Source organism: Ciconia boyciana, chromosome 5 (genome assembly GCF_034638445.1).
Source record: "Ciconia boyciana chromosome 5, ASM3463844v1, whole genome shotgun sequence".
Classification (NCBI taxonomy): domain Eukaryota; kingdom Metazoa; phylum Chordata; class Aves; order Ciconiiformes; family Ciconiidae; genus Ciconia; species Ciconia boyciana.
The window spans coordinates 53,914,649-53,939,088 of record NC_132938.1 but is presented as its reverse complement, the minus strand read 5'-3'; the positions used below and the strand labels follow the sequence as shown (position 1 = coordinate 53,939,088).

Below are 24,440 nucleotides of genomic sequence, written 5' to 3'. Positions count from 1 at the left end.
TAGTTCAGATCATCTAGCTGTCTGCATTACCGCTGGTGCTGGTGGAAGCTTCCCGTCACCACCCAGAAGAGAGCTGCCAAAACAGGAATGCTGTTTCATGGGCAGGTAGCAGAAACATTCAGCAGCTGCCCCTGCTCTCATTCATTTTTCCTTCTGCTGGCACCTCCATCTGCGGTTACAAATCAGGGCCCCACAAAGCAGGTGGCCGACTCGACCAATGCCACTCGATCATGCTGCCAGATCTTCCACTGCTCATTTCCTGCAGCACAATCTGAAAGAAAGCCTGTTTCCACGCCTGAGCTGGTCTGGACAAAGATAAATCTGAAGGCTGCCTAGCAACTACTGTATAAACATACAAAAAGTCTGATGGTCTAACCTACGAGGCTTTGGTTATTTGGTATAATTAAGTGGAGAAGATGCCAAGAAAATAATTACCGGAAAGTTTTCTTTTGACAAACTTATGATAGAAATTTCTCAACAGCTTCAAGGAACTCCGTGGACGAGCTAAGCCCTTCCAAGTCCAGCAGATTGCCCTTTTTGTCATGAAAATGGAATAATTCAGTCTCTTCCTCTTCCAGTTCCTCTCGAAATAGGTTGGTCTCTGAGGTAGGAATGATGATGATGCAAGGGACTGTATTGCTAATGATAGAGGCCAGGACTCCATTAACTTGGCTTTCTTGAGTTGCCGTCTGTGAGGTGTCTGAGTCTCCTCCTCTGCTGACACTGCTGCTATTCAAACCAACAGGCAGAGAAGCTGCTCTTAGGGAGCTGGTCACCAGTGTTGCAGGGGGACTGCGTAGGCCTGACCACCCAAGCACCTTCTCCAAACAGCTGGAGGAGAGTGAAACCTAGAGCAGAGACATAAGCTTTAGAGTTGTCATACAGCATATGACTATGGAAACCAGTATTTGAAATTCATCACCACTAGTTGCTGTTTGAGTCACCAGTCATATTTTCTAAACACTTGAATCATTGACTAGAAAGAAGGAAAATCATGATGTGTTAACATCTACAGCTTGGAAAGCAGGATGTTAAGTGAAGCAAAAGAAGACATGCTCAAATATCAACAGAGGCCAAAAAAGAAAAAAAGAAGAAAAGAAAAACCCATTCCTATATCTGACTTATTTTATGATAAAAAAAAATTTCTCTATTTTTAACACATCTCAAGCTACTGGATAATTGTACTTCTCTCTCTCTCTCATGGAAGAGATCTCAGATAAGACTCAAGCACACTGTATTCTTTATTTGCCTAAAGCTTCAACATCCTTGTGACAATCTCTACCATGGTGTCCCCAAATGGCTCCTGGTACTGCCTCGGGGCAGTTGGTGGCTTTGCATTCAGATGTTGGACCTTCCACCAACAAAGGGAAAAAGAGCGACTGTGATTTTGCTTTGCTAACCATTTCCCATCTGCCTATTTTGAGAGAACTCTAATTTCTAAATTGGCCCTGATGGCAACTCTCCTGTGACCTTTCCATAACTCTCCGTGCACAGTATGCAAAACCAGAGTAAACTAAGTAAGCTTTGAAAGTGTTAGTTAATATTTAAATACACTGGCAATGGAAAGCATGAGTGATCAGTTTTGCCTTGCTTTAGAAAATGACAGTTAAGGTTATAAAATCACTGTGCCAGATATAGAGAGAAGTTAGGAGTCCCTCCTTCCTGGGGATAATCAACATTTAAAGTAAAACGCAGTTTTTACTTCATTATTATGTGTATTCCCATGAAGCCTAATGGAATTCAGGGTACAACTAAGCTTTACTTAAATTGTTATAAAGCATCTTTCAGAGTTATAGTTCTATTTATTTCTCTTAATATGATTGTAAAGTGTATTAATTAGCTACACTGAGTCTCTCCATTGCTTGAGCTTCCCATAATAGTTTTGTAAAATTTTTCCTCTATTGCAGATATTCCTGTTCCAGTCATAAACCTCATTAATTCAACTTTAGTCTTCTTGCACCATTCAGGCATGTAATTCCCATGGATTTATAGGGGTTTCATGTGGAAACATCTTTTAAAAATGTTAGATCAGTTTCTAGCATGAATACAGCCCAGCAGGAGCTATAATCTTGGCCCCCTTTGTCTCCACCTGGTGTCTCCATGGCCGGTGACACTGCCTTTATACTGACAAACTAAACTGTTCCTTAAATAAAAATGGAAGGGTTTTTCTGGGTTTTTCTGGTTGTTTTGGGGTTTTTTTTGGTTTGGGTTTTAAGATTTAGGGGTCATCTCCTCAGTCTTAGCAAGCAGTTTGGCAGAATATGTTATTGCATAGCATAGGTCTAGTCTGATTTTACAGACAGAAAACCAACAACATTTGTTTTTCACACAATTTTTCTTTTTTTTTTTTTTAAAAAACAACCCCAGAATTTTTGGTTTCTCTCCCGTCCCCACCCCCCATCTCTCTGTCAGTCTGGGTTTAAAATTAGATACTGGTATATACTGCAGCATAATGTAATTCTACTCCACCAGCAGGAATCATTTACCAATCCCTATCAATAACGATCTGTCCAGCTGCTGTACCTACCCCAGTGGAGGGAAGCAATATGTACTAAAAAAAAGTGGTTTCAATCAACCCGACAGAGAAGAAAAGTCTGTTCTTCCAAACCAATGATAACAATAGAATGAAAAACAACTAAAACGACTCCTCCCTGCTTCAAGTGCTGTTTTCACCGCAGCAGAAGGATGGGTTTCTTTTGGATATGGCTTAGTGGGCAGGATGCCACTTCCAAGGTTTTTTTAATAGTTTTCACGCCGGGTAATTCCCTTGACAACAATCCTTTGAAATCAAGTATCCAAACCTATCTTATCCTCGTAATACATGCCTGCATTTTAGTGCTTCCAAAAAGGCCCCTTCACTGCCACGCCAGGCTTCCAGGTGTCAGTCTACATCAAGTCTGTTACCATCCTAACTAACTGCAATAAGTCATGGGGCTGGATCATATCTTTGTGGCAGCACAGAAAACAATCCCGTGCGTTTTTATGCTCTGGAAAGCACCGAGCCCAGGACACCGATTGGCTTTTTTACTTTCACTTGAGGGATGACTGTTTTTTGACAACCCATCTGCAACTGTGCATTAGGGAGACGTGATCTCAGTCAGTTAAAAGAATTCAGAGGTACATAAATTTTTTAGATGTTGTTGAGATGGTCTTCTTAAAGAAAGCGAAGGAAGTGTAAGATTCTTTTCCTAAAAAAAAATAATCATATTTTGTTAAATCAAAAAGTTAGGTGACCCTTCACCAAATTCACACTTGTGTTTCCATAAGTGAGCATTTTTGGAAGTGCCATAACTGGAATTCAGTCATAGACAATTCTATTGCATAGGACAGCATAGACAATGCTATTAAAACCTTACAATAAATATCTAAAAATGCAGTGGGGTTTCTTTAGGGTTGGTTGGGGTTTTTTTAAGGACAAATGGGTGGCCTTATAGTGAAATACACTAATTCAACTTGACAAGTAAATATTTATTCTGATAGAATGAATATTTATGCATTTAGCTAACGCACAAAGGAGCTTCACACCACACAGGAATCCCTGCTGAAAATATTGAGAAAAGCAAATGAGGCTTTGAACATTCAATGCAAATAAACTCCACACATCTCAGTGAACACCACTGAAAGCCTCAGCATGAAGGTACTCTGTTTAAAGGTTATTTATCAAAATAATCCAACAGATGTCTTTCAAAGACAAAGTATAGTGTCTGAGCCTTTTTGTGGGCTACGCAGTACTAAATTGCAGAATACAGAAATATTTATTGTATTACTGAACACTTTTATGCAATGACCTCAGATTTATTTTCCTTCTACTTCCTTGTGAGACTGAAAGCTGGTGGTTCTCGAGCACCTGGAGACAATCTCTTGTCTTTATCACTCGCCTACTACCTTGGACACACTGGGCTACTGATGGAGGGCAGTGGAGGTGGGTAGTAGATTTGAGCCCATGTTGCCTGCCACCACATTTGAAGCCATTGTTTTTCCATCAATACTATTCACACCAGTTACAGGAAAAGACCAGTGTTTCTCAGGACTTCATCTTAAGGACACACATGAAAGAAGACAGGGCAGACACGTGCAGGAACCGGGTCATCGGATGGCTGGAAATTTCCAGAACAGCTTCTGCTTTAAACTACACCGTCTCTAGACAATTAGCCTCGGAGCTGGAAGGGAGCACCAGGGACAGAAGCAGATGCTGTAGCTGCCCAAAGTGCAGGTGTTTGGTTACACACACCAGAGTAACCCCGTGAAAGCGTGCCTCCATCAAAAAGTGGGTGCTACTCAGTCTAGCCACAGGCAGGGGATTGTAACTCCTTTCTTTTCTTGAAAATGCAGCACTGATACATGCTTGACATTGTGCCACCCATCACAAATACTTGTCTTGAAACTGGTGATACGGTTCAGGCAGACTCACAGGTGACCTACTGCTCCCATCCTCAGCAGTTCCTCAGGGAACGGGGTGCTTCTCAACCGCATGACACCAAACCTCAGTGGTTTGGGCAATGAGTGTGATGCATCCACAGAAGATGCGCTGAGTACTCACCATCTCCTCTTTCAGTGAGGGAAGGGTGGCAGCGGCCAGACTCTCCCACCCTTAGGGAGAAATGGGAGTTTCTTTCTTGTCTTCCCCCTCAATAAAATAAGACATTTTAATGTACACTGAAAAGAGGAAAAAGGATGGCTATCATGTCAAACTCTGTTTTGCAGCCCTGACTTTGTAATAAAAAGAGGCTGCCACAACGTAGACACAAGGGTCAGGATGGGAGGAACTGGAGCTGGGGTAGATAAATATGCAAAGAGGCAAAGAAGTTGACTTCTTACATTTGATGCTACTGACTGTGCTTTAATGCAGCTTCAGAGCTATGAGCTGATTCTGGCTTTCCAAAAACAGGCAACATATCAGTGAAAAGAGTTAATAAGGTATTACTGACATGCTTATTGGTCACAAAAAAAGAAATAACAGCAAGGCTGAAGAGGACATTGAAGTCAGTATAAATAAAGCCTACAGATGAAAGAGATCGGTATAAAGGCTGAATTATTATTCCAGAGATGACATACTGTAGCAAGATTAACAGTAAAATGGAGAGTCCCCAGCAGAGACTTTTTTCCTTACCTTTTCTGCAGTTGCTGCATCGCAGCTGCAGGTCTTTGGGAGCAGGTCTCTCTTCTCTTGTCTCACACTTGTTGAGAAAGAATGACTTCGGCGAGGCTGCAGTTTCTTATGAGCTGGCTCTACAGGGTCAAGCTTTACATCGCTCCAGGTCTAATCACAAATGATGAAGGATTTCACACAGTTACATCCTTTCTCAAATTCTAAAAGTTCTCAAACTCTAGCAGAAACCATGCACACTTACAGAAAACTAAAGCTGTTCTAACACAGGTCTCACACTCAAAACCCTCCTGCAGAACCTGGATTTTTAATGTTGTCACTTACCCTGGACTATTCTTCTCAACCAAAAAAAAAATCTTTGAAAAATTATTTAATCTCTTTTCACCAGGATGTTTTTCACCCTTTTTTATCTCATTGCTTGTGCAATGCTTATAGCCGCATAGCACCTGAAGTCTAAAGATGGGAGCAAGTACAACCAATCTTTTCAATATGGCTTATGGTATTCTATGTGACCATCAGCTGGTACAAAACTGTAGACATGCACAGCTCCAAAACCACATTTGTATACGTCCCAGCTGGATACCCAGAACACCCAAGGCTTCTCAAGCCCTATGAGCTTGCTTCTTCTCTGAACCATCACCAGAAGGTGGGAGGCAATGGGTGGGCTCTGCACTAATTTTCCAAGAGCCAGTAATGGAGCACAATCGTGACATTGCAACCATGCCGTTACATTTACAGGCTGGGGCAGAGGCCATCCACCGTGACTAACTTTGTGGTGACTTTTTGATTGAGTATCAGTGATGAGGCCATTCCACTATTTTCCACACCGGCTTTTAGATATGGATAGATAGATAGGGCTCCATGCAAGTGGGAAGCTAGTGTATAATTCCACTGCATCACTTTGCTCATACATCTATGTATTGCCACCTGTTTATTTCTCCTCCCTTGTAGAATCCAACTGTAATTACGACTTTATGTGACTCACGGATATGTTGTCTCCCTACACTAACATGTACATAACACACAGAGGAAAGAGTTGGTGGCAACAGCTGTGTCTTTTACAGTGTTGCTGGTGTCAGTCCTGCCCATCAATACTTTATTGGAGCATTCCAAAATTTCACTCGGTGCTGCTGTCATGCAAGAGTTGTTGAGCTTAGCTTTTATTTCAGCAGCTGCTGTTTCAGCTAAAATCTGTACAGCTGCACTGAGCTGTCAGTTGCCCCAAGAACAGTTAGCTTTGGCTGGGTCAACACGGCACAACACAGTGCTGCACATAGCTAACAGCAGGTGTTTTATTTGAGACTCCTAAGCCAAAGTTGTGACAAAGGCTGAAGCCTCTTATCCACGTTATCCTATCTCTTTAAACAGCAGCCCCAACCAAACACACACAATAACCTGCTAACCCCAATGAACCAAAACCATGTAGTGACCAACAGTGAAGAACAGAAAGCTTCTTAGATCAGGATGGGTGATCCAACAGAAATTACCTAATTTGACATCAAACAAAGGATTAATGGGGAGAGAATTTAGGAATAAACTTTAAGTCAAGGAAAATTAAAAGGTAAAAGGGGCAAAAAAGATTGGAAATAAGTAAATGAGGAGCCTCCCTGTTTTAAACTGTGTCAACACATTTCCATGTTGCTAGACGTGCTGTCTACAAACAGTGAATGAAGCACAAGTGTAAGCAGACAGGTAGTCCCTATGATTTCAAGGGGGATACAGGTATGTGTGGGTGCTCTGTTTGCTCAAGCTGTTAAGCAACCCCAAACAAAATATACTCTTTTTTTTTATGACAGGATATTGGCATATTGCATATACTAACCTCATATTGGAAGGATAATCTGGGTATTTTACGGTTTATGAAATCATCACAGTTGACACTCTCATGCATCACTGTGTAAGCAGTGGACTGTGAATGGAAATAAATCAGCAGGATAGATTATCTCATTTTCATTTACATTGCAACAGAAATATTTATGCATTTATTTATATCTTCAAGAGCAAAGACAAATGCTAAATTTATTAGTCCATACAAAGTGAGTCACTCTTTTTTTCCTATCTCATGAAGGTCTTTTGCCTTAATATAGCAGCAACCAGATGAACATTAAAGTGCTCCCTGTGCCCTGAAGACTATGAGAGCCTAGGCAGGCAAATTTGGGGGTCCTCGTGCTGTGTGGTGTGGTACAGCAATGTCACACTCCACAAGAGTCCCATCACACACTTCAAACTTGCTTGGGCTCAACTCTGAACAACAGTACGCTAAAAAAGGCTTTGCCCAGGCTAAGAGAGGCCTTTCACTCTTCTATTTATTGTTTTAATTTAAAATAAATTTTATGGTAGACATATTTTATGAAACACTATAGAAAAAGCTTGTCATTTCTAAAACAGGTCTCTCCTGAGAAGTAGCTTTGTCCATTGCATGGTGTTTAAACACCTGCTAATTTTGAATGACAAAACGCGCCCCATTTAAGTGATTTCATGATCTTTAATTATCGTCATTATTACTTGTCTGTAAGACAGTAACCTGTAGGCTGTTTAGTGATAGCCGGGAATGCTGCTGGGATACATGATATCCAGTCACAAAGTGGAAGAGGATCCTTGTCCCCAAACAGTTCGCAACTTCACAAGCTGCACGGCTGAGGCTACCCAGTAGCGCACAATGAGTCATTTTAACTGGAAGTCTACCTGATGCAGCTGTATGGTTAATGTGCAAGAGAGGCAGCAGCATGGACTGCAAAGTAACCTGTCTTTTGTAATGGGATAGATTTTGTTTCCTTAGGGCTCAGGCAGTGAGCCTTCCCCTCAGGCACTTAAAGTGGTTTGTTTGTTCTGTTTTTTGATTTCACAGCCAGAAGGCCTGAATTTCTTGTCAGCACCCCAGGCACAGTGCTAGCGTTGGCTGGGACTGCTTGGTTTCCCAGTGAACAGTGCATTTTTTGCTCAGGTGTGTTTGCTTTACTGTCTGTCTGCCATGAAAGAGTTCAGAAATCTCCCTGGTGCTGTTACCTGAAAGGAACAACTTCCATTGTCAGGCAGAAAATTCAATACAAAGTTATCTTGTTCAAGAATGGTGCACTGTCCATGCTGGTTTTCCTGGTGGTCCTAGGCTCATTTCCAAATCAAGGACCCCAGCTTTCCCAAAAATACTCAACATAGTTACAATTTCACTGAAAAGTACCTCCACGGCCTGACTGTCAGTGACAAGACCCTGAAAGCAGCAGCCTGCAGGTTACAGCACGCAAATAACCGAGCCCCATCCTCGCTCAGACCGCTGCCACCTGGCTCAAGGGGAGAGCCAAGAGTTTGTCACTCAGTCCATCACAGTGATTTATACCTTTGTGAAAGGTTACTGACTGCAGCCGTCGCTCTGGGAAGTGTCTTGTGCCCGAACTGAGCGCGGAGCAGCGCAGGTCCCCAGGAGGGCCAGCCCCAGCCCAGCCCCTGCTGCGGCTGCCGTCCCTCCCCGGGAGCTGCCTTCCCAACGCCTCTGCAGGCAAGGCTGGCTTCTTGTGACTTACAGAGTCATGGCAAGGTCAAAGTCTCAGCAAGGTCATGCCGAAGAACCCCAAGGGATCTTTTTATTTCTAACTCCTTCAACCCTACTGCTATGAGACCTGGTTTCTGTTTAATTCTGCTTGGTTGGGAGGGAGAGAAAGGGCTCACTCTGCCTTTTCCCCCCCTAACAAAACCCAAACCAACAGGTTACACATCCTGAGTTTCTAACCTGTGACTATTCCCTAGGAAAAGCCTCTGTGCTGTAGGCAACTGCTTCTTCACGCTACGCTTCAGCCAGACCACCAGCCTTACTGAGACTTGGGCTACGCTGCTTATAAAACACCCCACCTAGCTCCAGGTGCAGGAATCTTCCACTTCTCACAGTTAAAATCCAGGGAAACTAATAAAAAAGTTTCCTGTCTACAGAAAATAGGCTTCCTTTAAAACAATAAAGCAGCTACTGGATAGCTTAGAAAACTTTGGATGGAAATGGTTTTCCTGTCCTCCAGCCTCACCAGATACTGAATTATGTAGCAAAGGGCTAGTGACATGGGGAGTGCCTGACAATGGCTCCTTTTAATTCATGTTAAAAACTCCAAACATCCATGGTCCCAGTAAGCATCTGAGTCAGGCAGATATGCTAGCCTGGATGCTTTATCTGATCAGAAATCATCGTGCATGAACTCCCAGAAAGCCTTTGCAGAAATGACCTCCTATGACACAAAAAATTTAGCTACCTCCCCCCCCCTTCCCATTCTCTAATTTTGAATATGTATTTATAGAGTCACTAATTTTGGGAGTTGGAGAAACATTATACTTGCTTTCCTTCATGGAAACAATAACAGACTTACAGCTTCTCCAGTGGAAACTGATGAAACACAAGTGCTCTTGGTCCTGCCAGCAAGAGAGTGATGGCTGGAGAGAGAGGTCCTGAACGATGATTCATTTATGGAGCCTCTCAGGAGGTCATTCTTCGATATTCGTATTAGGAACCTCAAGCAGGGAACAGCATTGTGGATGGTTTTTCTGAAGGAAAATGGGAGAAGAAAAAAACCACAAATGGCACAGTAACGATGTAGCTTTGAAAATCATGTGGTGAAAGTACCATCTCTTTCCATAACCTCAGCACAGCTTCTGTTTTGATTGAGGAGGTCTTAAATACTACATGGAAACAGCATGGTATATCTAGTGGAAACTACTCAACAGGCTGAAAGGAAAATAGCAGGTGGCTTCTGGGCCTCGAATCAAAACACGCATGGAAGAGCTGCATGGATAAGTAGTAATAATTGAAAATATCTTGAAAAGCGTGATTGCTTCTCATTTAATTAAAAGGTTAACGCAGAAAACTTTCAGGTTAGCTGCTGTGAAGGTCTTCTCTGTGCAAAGGCACAGGACGAGTGGAAAAAAGGAAGAGGGAGAGGGCCAGAAGAATCAGATATTGTTTGTTTGTATCATGGCAGCTCCTGTAAACTCCTATCAGGAATTAACACTCCGTACAAGCACAGAGGAGGAGGATGATCTAGGCCCCAAAGAACTTTAAATCTGCCTAATTCATTAAATAATAATCTCAGTAATGGTTGTGTGAGTCTATTCCTCCTGGCCCCAGCCCTGCATGGAGCAGAAGAGCCCAAGAGCCTCCCCTTCATGATTGCAGCTGGCCTTGCTCCTCGCTGCCACTGAGGACTGGCAGGGCAATGCATTTGCTATAACACCTCCCCAGTGCCACCCCATCCATTATTTCAGCCCAACAGATGAAGCGAATACTGGCACAAAGCTAAATGAATAAGTCAAGAAGCAAGACAGTAACAGGGCATATGGAAAACAACTATATACGCGGGACTTACGGTTCAATGGAGGATGTTAGTATATTGACTTTGCGCTGAGATGCAAGTCAAGTGGATGTATATTGTAAAATCTTTGCTTCTGTAGTTACCAGGTTTGTTGAATAACTAATACATTTTAAATGATCATTTCTATTCTCTGAAAAGATCACACCTTAAAGTCTCAGAGACTCGATTCTGGGATCACAAGATGAGATCACTAGTTTGTCAATTAAAAAAAAAAAAACCAAACCAACCAAAAAAACCCCAAAAAACAAACCCACCACCACCAAACCCCAATATTTGGCATCATCACAACTCTCAGTATACCAGACCCCTTAGTTAGAGAGGAAAGACCTGCATGTCTTTCCTCTCTAACTAAAAAGGCAACTGAACAAGCAGCTCAGTGCCTACAGTGGAGACGAGGACTGACGAGAGCATTCTGCTTGCACCATCATTCCTGATTCTGCCGAGGTGCAGGAGGCTGCCCACATGGTGCTGGATAAAAAAAAGAGCTAATGTTGTGCAGAAAATAAAAAGTTTTGAGAACCAGCAGGTGTTTACAGGACATGAGAAAATGCCAAGCCCCCATAAATTGATTTTCATATTGAGGACTTCAGGCTGGTGCTGAAAAAGCAGCTGCCATCTTTTTTCCCCAGCTGAGAAGCTGAACCACTTCCCTCAGACATAGACATTGCTTTTGATGTCTATCACAGCCTACCTGGGGCTGTAAATTATTCAATAACTTCAAGTTGGTGTAAAACATACCATCCTGTTTAGTAAGTGGAATTTCATGCAGAGACCTCCTCACACCAGAGGTTCAGGAAATGTATGTCTGATGGTGAAATTTCAAGGACAACATAAGAACATTTTTGATGGCAGGGACCAGAGTTTCAATTTTACTAATATTTGGGAGGACTGTTGAGGGACATTTTGTGGGCTGAGATGAAAGTATGGATTTTGAAAGGAGTTTTAATACTGTACATGAGAAATACAAAATAGGTATAAACCTGAGGTGCTTATTTGATGATATTTTTATAATCCTCTAAAATAAAAGTCACCCAAAGTCAAATATGTAGTAATTGCAAACGACTTCTTGAGAAAATATTGCAAATCAAAATTGTTTGTGATTATTCAGTTATCTATGATGGCGCAGTTTTGAACAAACCATTTTTGTAAAATTGCGCTTCACTTGGGAGCAACTTGGAAACATGGAGATGCAGAATTTCCCCATTTGCTATGAACAAATTATTATAAAACCTAAAACTTCCAAAATCTAAGGAAGTTTCTGCAATAACTCTAACAACAGCCAAGCAATGCTCTCTACAGCTCACGTACAGGTTGTTAAGGGAGTGAAAACTTTCTTCCCCCCCAAACCAGCATTTCATGAATTAAAACTTTGCACACATTTCCTTACTTACTCACATTTGTTACTTTCAGAGATACCTATCAGGGAGAGAAGTGTTTTTCTCCTTCATGCTGGTGGGGAGTGGGTGGGCAGGGGGGTATATAACAATTGACCTCTCAGACCAGTTCTTAAAAGCCAAATGCTAGCACAAAGGTCACTATTACATTTTCAGTTACATTCATTGTAATGTACTTCTTTTCATTGATTAAGGTAAGGAAACCCTACAAAAAGACTTGTTTGATTTCTTGGAGTGTTAAGGTGCAGCAACAGCAATTCTCTGTGCAAAAAAGCAACTTTCTTTGGTAGCGTTACGTCACCAGTTTCAGCCGCATCTGAACTCCTTAGATCCTGATTTCTAGGTGCCTCTTTCCAGAAAGGTTTGGAAAACAACTTAGATTTAACCCAGTTCAGTAGTTCCAATACAAAGCAGTGATTAACCCACCCCAAACCCTTAAGTCTTGGGCCTGAACAGACCGGCCCGTTTATCCATCATTGGATAAATGACTTTCAAGGCATAATGTGAATTATTAGAAGATATGGAAATTATCCAGAAACCCTGATCTTTACATACATATTCATTATTCACTGTTCAAGCAAAATTGGTCCTGCCAACATATTTTCACCAGCTGACTTGTTGGCATACTGTAGCTGCTTTTTCAGTTTTAGAACTGCACGCTTGATTCATCACAAGGGACCCAGCATTACTTCTTTTCCTGACTGGATGACTACCAAGTCTATAAAATGTCTTCAAAACAACTGCATAAACACTTCTCTTGTTGATATGTCTAGAAAGACAAATTAAGAAGTGGAAAAAAAACCCCACATTTTAAGAGAGTCTCTGAAATCCTGTTGTGGACTCCAGCCTTTTTCTTAATACAGTCTTACTTGGAAGAGCCAATGCTGGTAGGAAACACACTAATTGAAGCAGCTCACTATATAGTATCTGCTTTGAAAACACTCTCTTGACTTTGCAAAATAATATAAGGAATCACTGGACACAATAGCTTTGGGTCAGAAAAAAATACCAGCTTCATAATGTGTCAGCCAGCTATGCAAATCTTCTCATTGAACTTCTACAAGCCATCGGAGAATAGTCATTCTCTTGTTATAAACTAAAATAATCTACAACCTTCAAAAACCAAGATGGACTCAGGTTTTTGCAGGATGCAAAACAGTGTTACGATCGCAGACATTTTCAAACGAAATACATGTTTTCACCATTTCTGGGTATATTTCCACCAGCCTTCTGAGAAGCTTTAACTGTTCTTACAACCACACCTTCACTCATCAGACATTCAAAACAATGAACTCTCTTTCCAGCTCCCAAATCCTAGTTTTCAGGCAATATAACCTAGCAGCTTTTCCCCTTCATGGGCGAGACAAACCTCATACCAACGACTAACCCTGCCATCTAGTGGCATTTATACATTTATCACATTTATCACCACGGCATCCCCGTGTTTCGTCTGAACTTTTGACACAGCATCCCTTTGCGGTAGATACGCTTTGAAAGACTTGCAGAAAAATCTAGAGATATGCTGAATAGAAGTTTTGTTACAAGAATTCCTCCTTTTATAGAATAAAGTATTTTTCACTGCCAATGTTTCAAAACCACATTACGTACAGCTCTGGGAGGAAATTGCAAGATCTGAGCTATATCTTCTATGTGAGGTATAGCTTCTTCTGTGTACACTGTTGTGAGTTGTAAAGGTGAAAAAAAGTATTTAGGAGCTCATCTGATGCTTGAGATAAGGCTGAGAACATAATGGAGTTGTATTCCTTTCCTTACATTAAACAAACAAACAAATTCCCAAAACAAACCCCCAAAACCCTACTTTTGCTGGACTTTTGGAAACCAAGCATTTTAGAATTTTTAACAGAAGAGAATGACTTCGCCAGTACTTGAACACATTTCTCAGCTGAAGCTGGGAGGACATTTCTAAATAAAATTATGGCTTCAAAAAAGAAGTGTTAGCTTGCATAGTGTCTGGGAAGTGCAGGGTAAGTCTGTCCTGGTTTGAAACCATTCAGCAGAACACCATGCCGGCTTATTCCCTTGCAGAATTCCCTTTTAGGACCACATGACTGAAGATACAATAATTTTTGATGTGTCCATACTATGCATGCCTCCAGGTCCTAGCTAGCTCAAAGAGCAGGTGACCTTTCTGAAATGCAAGGTGGTTCCTTCTCATGCTTTCCCTAAATGTTGGGGAAGGCTGAGCTGGTCTCTGGAGACCAATTGGGATGCTCTAAAGAAGTTATTAAAGGAGATTATAATGGAACTTCTTCTGTGAAGGGAAAGGTTTCTGATTCTTTGAAGGAGTGTCTTTTATGGTATACTGAATTATCATTCTATTCACCTAATTTTGTAGGTTTCCCATCAGAGCAACAGTATGGAAATCTTTTTTTTTTTTACAATGCATTGTTACCTTTCTAATCATCTACTCTGGGGGAACAAGTTATCTTTATACTCTCTATCCCCTATCTTACTGCAGTCAGAGGGCCTGGGTAAAAAGCAGAATTCATACCTTTCAGCTCAGAAACTCATTCACTGGCTGTGAGGGAGTTGAGAAGGAAATAAAAAGGCAAGAAAAGTTGGCTAACCATGCAGCTATTGAGACTGGATAGTGTTTGAGTATTTGTTAGAGAAATTGTGCTGGTTGGCGTAGTTTTCTGTTTTAAAGTATACAGTACTTGATATCTGTAATAATAAGTAGAATGAAAATGCAGAATAATTTGCTTATGAAGGCATAGGTTCAGAAATATTTCATATGGAAAAAAACATCGAAGTGTTTCAGATAAGTGATCAGCATCACATTTTGACCAGTAAACCACATTAGTGTAGTGTAACACTTTTTTTTTTATGTTAAAGCTAATATTTTTGAAAAAGGTAAAAAATGGAAAAGCTTTTACCTGAGACAACTAAATGAAACAAATATGAAAACTGAGCCTTCAGAAGAAACTTCTTTCCACAAAGTAGAGTATTTTAGAAACATCTGCTTTGTTTTTTGAAGGCAAATACTTGTTGACCAAAGTTAGCAAGCCTGCTAACAGAAGAGCAGTATTTTCAGTATATTTGGAAATATTTGTCATTTGCAGGGGGCTCTGTCTGGATTACTGGCTTCCTACAGCTCTCACTTTGCACAGAACTTCTATGCAAATGCTGTTTGCTTCTTACAGAGCTTCTCCAAAGACCAGCAACTTGTTTACATTAGTACTGACGTTGGTGTAAAGTGAACAACATAAGCGCTTCAGAAAACCAAACCTTGAACATATGCATATACAGCTTCTTAAATTGGTGATGATGTGATTTTTCAGCCTCGCTTGTTGGGACCTATTATCCAGAGAGTTGGGACCTCTTTAGCATGTCCCTGATATGGCAGAGGATGACCCTAAGCATCACCTCCTCCTCCTGTCAGTCACGGTGTTGTGCAGCTCCACAGGACAGAGCAGGGTTGTGAGGGGGAAGTAAGGTGAAGGGGGGAGGGATTGTTGCCCACCCCTGAGGCCACGTCTGGAGCTCCACATGCAGTTTGGGCTGCCTGGTGGACATGGTGCGGGGTCTGACCACCCAGATCCCCTTATGGGGTGGTCAGGGCAGGAGCGCACATCGCATGGGGCGAGGCTGCGGGAATGGGGGTAGTTTGATCATTGTAAAAAACACATTTGCATGCACAGTTATACACATACCTATATGTTTACTGTACCTGTATCTTGGGTGAATTATTGCATATATGATGGGGTTGTAGATTGCAGAAGCTTTGGCAATAACTGCTGGCACAGATTTGGAATATGGTGTTAGGGTGTTGCCTCGACTAAAACAAAGCAAAAACATTACACACACAGCTATGCCATGGATTAATACTAAATTACTAAAACATATTACTCTTTTTGACTGTTTTTGTGCTGTGATCTCTTGATAAGAAATACCCCTGAAACGTTAATTCATTCAAATGCATTCTTTGCTCAGATGAAAGGCTTGCATTTGACAGTGTCTACTTGGTTTCACTCATTTGGAGAAGATGAAAGACATGCAAGTAATTAGTTATCTGTTTGAGGATGACCAGGAACACAAAGAATCACCTTCCCTGTTTCTACACTAGGCACATCCCCCCCAAAAAAAACCAAACGACCCCCATTGTGACCATCTGGGAAAAGGGAATGGTGATAAAAAAGAAAGCAGAATCAAACCTAAAAATCTTTCAGCAGCAACATCCATGCTGCAGAGTAATGGGTGTCAATGACTCAGTTGCAAACACTGCAGAAGGAAGAGAGGACTAGAAGTGGTTTGAAACCAACATTCTCCTCTTGACTTTAAGCTCCCACAGTCAGTCACGTGTGATCAATGTTGGCGCAGGATAATCACAATCAATATCATAGAATCATAGAATGGTTTGGGTCAGAAGGGACCTTTAAAGATCATCTAGTCCAACCCCCCTGCCATGGGCAGGGACGTCTTTTGCTAGATGAGGTTGCTCAGAGCCCTGTCCAACCTGACCTTGAAATCAAGAACATGCACTGAGAAGACAACAGGTCCCTTTGGAGCAGAGCGTGGTTGGAGGAAGATGGGAGCTCAGAGGTGAAGATCTGGGAATTTAACCTCTTTTCTGCCCTCTGTCAGAGGCAGCAGTGTATGGTGGAAACCTCTTCAGAGAACAGGTATTAGGAGGGAAAAGAGGTAACTCCTCCAATTCATTCAAAGAAAGGATCACGGGGGAGAGGAAACAGTGCCTACCAAAAATGTAGATAAAAAGTCATAATACTTTTAATATACATAGACAACCTCTTTCCTGGCTTTATCCACAAGGATATAGTGAAGAAAGCAATATCACCTCTAATGTAATAACTATTTAAACCCCGTTCCAAAGGGTGATCTGTTTTTTGTGGGTGACAGTACTAATCATACCTCAGAATAATCCATGCTGTTTGGATTACATTTCCACTTACCCTGTCCAGGCAATCAAGGTGACACAAGCATACGGAGACCAGGACAAGACAAACACAATGATGACCACAAAAGCAATTTTTGCCAGTTTCCATTCATTCTTCATGGACTGAGAGAGGTAGGATTTCCGGCTGCAGGACCCTAGCTTTTGAACATCTCTGTGAGGGGGGGAAAAATACAGATATGTCAGCAGAAGGGTGAAAAAGCGTTGTGCAACATCTCTAATGCATTCCCAGCAATATGCAAAATGAAGCAGATTTCATCTTTCCCTGCTCTAACTATTCTTTTGTCCTCTGATTTTTAAAAATCTAGGAGGTAATTAATGTAGTAAAATGGTCTCGTGTGTTTTGTCTAAGCTTTGACCACGTGTGGGACTGAGCCAGAAGAACCCCTGGGACTACAGGATGGGATTGCCATCTCCTTATCCTGACACAAGGAGGGTTTCAGGTCAGGAGGGTGAAGAAATTGGTATCCCTAACCCTTCATTGTTCTCAGAGGTGGAGCAAGCAAAGGCAGAGCTGGATGCAAAATCAAATCTGATGGCTTTTCCTTTTCAAGGGAGAAACAGCTTGCAGAAATGCCAGCTCACAAGGTAACATGTGCTGGAATACCCTGACCACTCTGAGGAACCTGGCCCCAAATGCTTACGGGGACATTTTTACTTCCCTGCAGATTTATTCACAGGAGAAGAGTATTTTCAGAGTAGAGTACGACAGGCAGTCCTAATAATTTTGCCAAAAACTGTCCCATGAAATTATCTTCTCACATCAGACAAACACCTCACACTTTATTAAAAAAATGATTTTATATGGTTTAGCATTTTATATAGTTTAGCATAAAAATAACAGTTTTTACATATCAGTGTTGTTAAATGAAGATATATTTCAGGCTGAAGACAGTCATTACCAGCCAGCAGGGTAACAAACTGTTTCCTGGTGCACTGTGAAAATACCCATAAAGTGAGTTTACTGTATTAGTGAGCAAAAGGCATAGAAAAATCTTGTGGCCACTGTGCTTCATGGGTGTACAGGCCACCATTGTTTTAAGGATGCATTCTTTGCTCCTTCGCTTGGTATCAAATATGCATACACAAAGCATAGTAAAACCAAGACCAAGGCCAAAAATAGAGCTCAGGAAGAACTTCCATTTAGGCATACAGCTAAACATGCATGTAAAAATGGAATTTAGCCTCGTGAAGGCAAATGACTTCAACAAGTGCCTGCAGATAGGTGCAGAGAAAAGCCATCGGAGCTGATGACACTGTGAGCAGCAGGAAGGACTCACAACTTCAGCTGGTGTTGGATCAGACCAAAGATAAGTCATGTGCTCATTAGGAGAAAAATAACTGACACAATGAAGTTACTTTACAGATCTAACACCCTGCTGAATTTTTATTTCAAATATAGACCAAGAATTTGGAAAAAAAAGCGTCCTAACAAGCATAGCCAGATTTTGTGCGTGCAGTTGTGATGCTTGAGTGAACTACAAGATTTTCTGGGATGCCTGCCTTAAATAAAACTGTCAAAAAATATGAGGACTATTATGTTTACAGAGCAGCTCAAAGGCAGATGATGCCCCCATTGCTATACGCTATTTATCATCCCTTGAGGCTGAAAACCATGCTGGAATGCACAGGGACTGTGTTCCTTGTATTGCAAATCTGAAATACAAATAATCCAAACTATCAAATTATCTGACATACGATTAGTTACCACATTCTGGGCTAAGATTAGAACCACCAGAGACTTCTTTCCCTACTCCAAAACACATACATCCATTCCAGTTTTTACATTGGCAAAAATATTTCTCCAGTTACAGCTGTTAATGATCTGCCACTTTATTTCCAATTTCAGTTCAGATTAATTTTTGATTCACATTTTTCTGCAGCTAAAGAAATTGAGAAAATCTTCTTATACAAGAGAAGGGAGCTTTACTTATTTCAGCTACATTGCTTACCTGTCAGTACGTCTTATGGCCAGGAACATAAATAAATAGCAATGGAATATTATTATCAGGGGAATAAAAAACACGCAGCAACATAAAATCATGGTGTAACTTCTGTTTGCAGGGGAGTAGGTTACGTAGTCCCATGTACAGGATATCATCAAGCCCTCAGGCACATAGGAACCTATGAAATACATGGAATACGTTATTTACACATACACCCAAAGCTTGCACAGCTGCTGATCCAGCAACTGAGCAATTAAAATAAACCCTGTACTGTATACATAGTCTTGAAGAGCTATGCATGCTGTATTATACATGTGGTCTGAGAATACAAGCGCACACGTGGAGAGGAGGTCCGGACTGCCAGACTCCGAGATACACCTCCTACTCCATCTGCAATTTGTCCTGCTTGAATACAAGCTGGGGGTAGGGGCGAGGAGGGTATCTGCGCCGCAGTAGCTGCAGATACACGGTACAACAGCAAACCATCAGGTGGTGGCTGGGCATCCACCAGAGAACTTATCAAAGATCTCATTTTTTCATACCCCAAGCAAGGCTAAACCAGACCACGTAGGGAATGCTAGAAGAGGTAGAGAGCAGACAACGTACTCCACCCGAAGAGCGGAGCCACGCTCCATCCCAGCGAGTACAGCCACACAACAGCGATGATCTGCATGGTGCGTTTCTTTGAACTCCACTGTATGGATCGCAGGGGCTTAGTGATCACAAGGTAGCGGTCAACAGAAATAGCTAATAAAGTCATCATGGAGGTTATTCCGAAGAGTGCCCCACAGAAAGCGTACAAGTCACAGCCTGAAGCAGAAAATGGCAATGTCAGGGATTTTCTTAAAACAGACGCATGTTTTCTCTTGGAGCCTGACATGATAAACCTCCCATTTTTTCCTGGCTCAGGACTTCTCTCCCATAGAAGAATTTTCTTAGCTTCACAATTTCATAATTATTGTTTATTAGAAAAAACACAAATATTAATAAAATAAAAACATATGTATTTAACAGGTCCTACTCTCCACTGTGGGCTGCAACTGGGAACCTTTTGTCAATGGAAAACTGCCTCAAAGAAAATCCAATCTAATTAAAGTTACATTTTCCTGGACTGTTGCCCAATATATTGATCTTAACAGGCTGCAGCAGACATCTGTCTGCTAATGACAGATGGATGTTTTGAAAAATGACTTTGGTTTATGTGGCTTAAAAATGTAGAAGTGGTTTAAATTTGATGCCTGAAAGACCAGCTGTAAAACATAGCTCCAGCTCCTATATTTAATAGCATTTAAATTTAATTTTCTATTTTATAAATATAAAATTTAATAGTATTTTGATAATATTTATAAATGTGGTTTAATACTATTGATTCTAGTAATATTAATATATTAATATAATTTAATAATATTTTTATTATTTAACTATTTAATTTTTTTTTTTTTTTAACTGACAGTTTTTACATGGAACAGGTTTTTTTCCCATCTTTGCATTCAGGCATTGCGCTAGCAGATGAAAACTTGTACAGTTACAGTGTCCCTAATTTGATTCAGAAACCTGGGTCAAATGATCATTCAGTTTTTGAGATCTTGCATCACCTGTGTGGTTATAGACAACAGCCCACCAGGAATGGGAGGAAGTTGAAATACCAGATTCAACTTTAAAGCAGACTTCTTCTGACGTCTTTACAAGTAACCTGCAATTAAGGACCAAATCCCACTCAAACCAAATCAATTGCTTCATTTGTGGCAGCATGATAATTTACACTGATTTATCTAAGGGGATGAGCACGACTAAAAACATCCTCAAACCAAAGCAGAGCCCTTCTGGGCTGCTAAATAATACCTGGTCTCTGGGCTTTCTCCACCAATACATGAGACCACTACTTGGTGCAAAGTTTCACCCAATGATGTGATGAGCAGTACTGAGCGGAGCATAGAGCCTTCTGAGGAACTTGCTATACTCACATTTCAGCTATAATTTGAGCATGCATCACCTTTTCTTTCTTGCAGTTGGAAAGAAAGGAATTTCAATTTGCAGAAAGTCCTGAACTGACTATCGTTATTTAAATTTCTTAAATGTGAGATTCCTAGAAGTATGCTAATGGATATCAACATACATTTCTAAATAAAAATATTAACTCCCTCTTAAACTAATACAGAAAAATATATTTACTACTTAATAAACCTTTTCTACCCATCTTCAGCCATAGCATCTGCCCTTACAGGCTAAAGGGTAACATGATTACATGTTGATATTGACTCCTTTCTTTCCAAAATCAGTAAGATGAAAGAATCAAACTTATAACACAAAACATGTGCCATCATGCCAACTGATGATGTCAAGAACCTGGGTTGTCACTCAAGAGTCTTGCTGCTGTCTCCACGGCACAAGCCAAGATTGTTATGGCTAAAATAGGCTGCAAGCAGTGTAGAGCTAGTGAGGTATGAATTAGTGTTGAAAAGTACCTATATCTCCAAGTATCCACTCTCTGTGCAAGCTGTTGACAAAGCACATGGGTGCCTGAGAAGCTGACATCAGGAAGTCGCTCACAGCCAAATTCATTATGAAGTAGTTTTGGGGTGTCCTCAGCTTCTTGTTGCTTAAAAACATGAGAAATACGTGATTTTAAATAGACAAAGTGAACGGTTAACTTCATAACTTTGCTTACTAGCATAAACAGATACTATCCAGGTTGGAATTGGTAGTTACTTACAGTCCATCAATTGCTAATCATCACTCAATTACTGCAGCTACAGATACGGTCATTTCAAAATGGTGACTGACAATAGCAGGGGGGATAAAATGGATTATTTCCTCTTCAAACTGAGGAGAATTCCAGCTGTCTTGAAAAATACGGACTTGTTCAGGAGACAAGCAGGTCCCTATAAGAGCGGTAACACCTAGCGTGTCCTGGACTACACAAGACCAGGATCTGAAGCAGGTTACAGAGCCAAAGGACCTGCTTTTGGTGAATTTTTAAAAGCTGCTGACCCGAAAAGGCGCCACATTACCACTAAATAAATGACCCTTTGCAAAGTGCTACGGCACAAGCAGAGCATGCACAGAGGTTTGAAAAAAACACTTTTGTTCATACACGTCTCATAAGAGATAACAAAACCACTCAGCTGCAGATGAACAGGCAACATTAAACACAACGAGGAGCGTGAAAGCAGCAGCCAGTCTGCAAGCAAAACTTATCCAAAGAAAACAAACATCACTTCCAGGTTTTTTCCCCACATCTCACCACCTCACGTAGTCTCACTTCGTAGGGATATCTGGAGCTACAACCTCCTAGGAAACTTTCAGCTGGTATTCAAGATTACCCTTGGCTCTGGCTAAGAGGAATAAAGATACTGGTAATGTATCTCACTTTTCCTTGGGGTTATTTGGTTGAATATGCCCTTGTTGCTCTGATCAAATATTACGTCCCACTACGAAAGTTAAATTAATTTGTGAGTTCAGCTCACCCAAATCTACCTTAAAACTGGCACTTTTGAGGGATATACTGAGAAGGTGTAATGCTGAACTAGTAGTCCCTCAATGTGAACCACTGTATCGGTTGAAGAGCGAAGTAAAGAGCTTTGATACCTAGAGCTTGAATTCAGGACTTTTCACAGTGTCAGGTACATATAATACAAAAAGAAGTGACTTGGCACACTCTGTGAGACATAGGGAGGAAGCAGGATTTTATAAATAGATTTGTTCTTGGAACCTGCATGCAGTAATCCTCAATAGTTTGAAATAATTGTTTCTTTTCCCCCAAATGCCTCCTTCAGTGTAGCAAGTTGAAGAACTGAGGTGTCTCTGAGGTGCTTTAAAATATCGGTATTTGCAGCTAACATGAATTTCTTTCCTCATGCTGATAAAGAAATACTGAAAAAGAAATTGAGAAAGCCATCTCAATGCTTCTGCAGTTCTAACAAAATCTTGGGTCTCATAACTGCCTGCGACAACTGAGTGAGAGGGGGTGCAGAGTTCACACCTCCACAGGTGCTTGTCTGCCTATGGAGATTTCCCTACTTTGACAATGTAATGCTTTTATTACACCAGCTGAAACAAACAAATGTCAAGAAAAATGGAGAGCTTGCATGGCAGTTCAAAAATCATGAAGCTATCTACAATCACAGGGAATTCAATTTCTCCTCTATCTCATATTAAAAGCCAGTTATTCAAAATAACGAAACTAATTTATCTGTCTTAAACATTTAAGAATAGGAAACTAATGCTTGGTTCATAACCCCAGTGGTGTTTTTTGCATTGTAAGCCCCCTCTGCATCAACATGCATGATGACAGCAAGCAGCGAGCGAGGAGGATTTTGAAATCCAGCATCACGGTGTGGGACAGAAGAAAGCTATTTATTTTTTCCATGAGATTTTTGCATACTGTAGCTGCAGGAGCTTTGGCTGTCTATTACGCTGTCAGAAGCCAAGAGAGCACACAAACTGACAGAAATCCTATGATCTGCCCGAAGCAGGGAATACACTGATGGCATGAGCTCATTTCATGTAGCACATTGCTTTCTTGGTCCTTCCAGGACATCTGGGCTGCTGGGAAGAGCGTCAGTTTTTGTCAAGTATTTCTGCAAATTCTACAGGGTGAGTGAAGAACTCTGCTGTTTCTATCAGTAAAAGTATTAAACTCTTCTTTGAACTTTTCAGTAGAATTGTTAATAGAACATGGTATTTGTTTTCTCATTTTCTTTGGTTCCTTAAAACACGAGGAATTGACACTGAGGTTATCAGTGATGGGGGGGGGGGGAGGGGCGGTGGTGGTGTTGCCTTCCCCCATCTGATGCCATCAGCCTTTGCCTGGAGATTTAATCCAGGAGGAAACGCATGCAGAACATCTGCACACAGGCACTTGTGAACCTCAAGGCCAGTCAGATTAACTGTAAAAGGAATTTTTGTACCTGTGAAACGCGTAGAGCACTAGGAGGTTTCCGATGATGCCAATGGAGCCAATAATGAGCACACATGTTCCTACAGTGTAAAGAACATGGTCGGGGATCTCTGTCTTGGTCACGGTGTGTGGCTGGGTGCCCATGTTCAAACCCTGAATGGAAAAAAGAGGAAAAGGAGAGCTTATCACCAGGGACACGTGCTCAGCCACTTGAAGGAAGGCAGAGCACTTGCTTCCACAGTTTGTGCAAATCAAACACACACCTCTGCGCTCTTTTCACATCCTCTGTAATCAAGTTTCCCTCAAGTAGCCTTCATTACTTTAACAGTACATATTTATAGTAAAAAAACAACAACAGGGAAAACAGACTGGAAAAAATATTAAGGAAGCTGCAATGATGATGTGAAAAAGGCAAAGACGTGCTAGCATGAAACTCGCTCTGGGCAACTGCTGCACTTTGGGGCGCGGAGCTAGCTGACAACATGACCTTCAGTTCAAGAAGGAATAACCTGTCATACTTTGGCACTCATACCAAACCCCACACTTACAAACGTTAAATCCCCCGGCTCTCCCCAGGCTCCCTACCCACTAACTTAGTGCTGCAAAACCTGGGAATTTCCCATGGAAAAGGTAGGAAACCAGAGGTAAAACAGCAGTAGTAGTGTCGCCTGGGTAAGCACAAATACACTAAATATTCTTGATGCCTCTTTTACTGCCCTTTATCTTCAGCACATGAATAAAACCCCACCAACTCTCTATGCATTTTTTTTTTTAAACAAATTCAGATTTATCACCAGCTAAATTCAGCAGCAGGG

At 41.2% G+C, this 24,440-nt stretch overlaps 1 protein-coding gene across 1 annotated transcript; it reads right to left on the bottom strand.

Annotated features, from left to right (window-relative positions):
* Positions 1-458: 458 nt before the first annotated feature.
* On the bottom strand, positions 459-23,769 carry LOC140652002 (melanopsin-like). Its single transcript, XM_072862253.1, has 10 exons — positions 23,636-23,769; positions 21,191-21,324; positions 19,332-19,535; positions 18,732-18,903; positions 16,778-16,933; positions 15,538-15,645; positions 9,454-9,628; positions 6,930-7,016; positions 5,111-5,260; positions 459-848 (listed from the first exon to the last, which is right to left on the bottom strand). The coding sequence occupies exons 1-10, from the start codon at positions 23,767-23,769 to the stop codon at positions 459-461; spliced, it is 1,710 nt and encodes a 569-aa protein (XP_072718354.1).
* Between the last annotated feature and the right edge of the window lie 671 nt (positions 23,770-24,440).

Coding starts and splice junctions, on each gene's coding strand:
- LOC140652002 (XM_072862253.1), bottom strand. CDS start 23,769: ATGGGCACCCAGCCACACACCGTGACCAAGACAGAGATCCCCGACCAT. Junction 18,904..19,331: donor GGCTCCGCTCTTCGGGTGGA/GTACGTTGTCTG, acceptor TGTATTTCATAG/GTTCCTATGTGCCTGAGGGC. Junction 16,934..18,731: donor GCCATAAGACGTACTGACAG/GTAAGCAATGTA, acceptor CCCCCCTCACAG/AGATGTTCAAAAGCTAGGGT.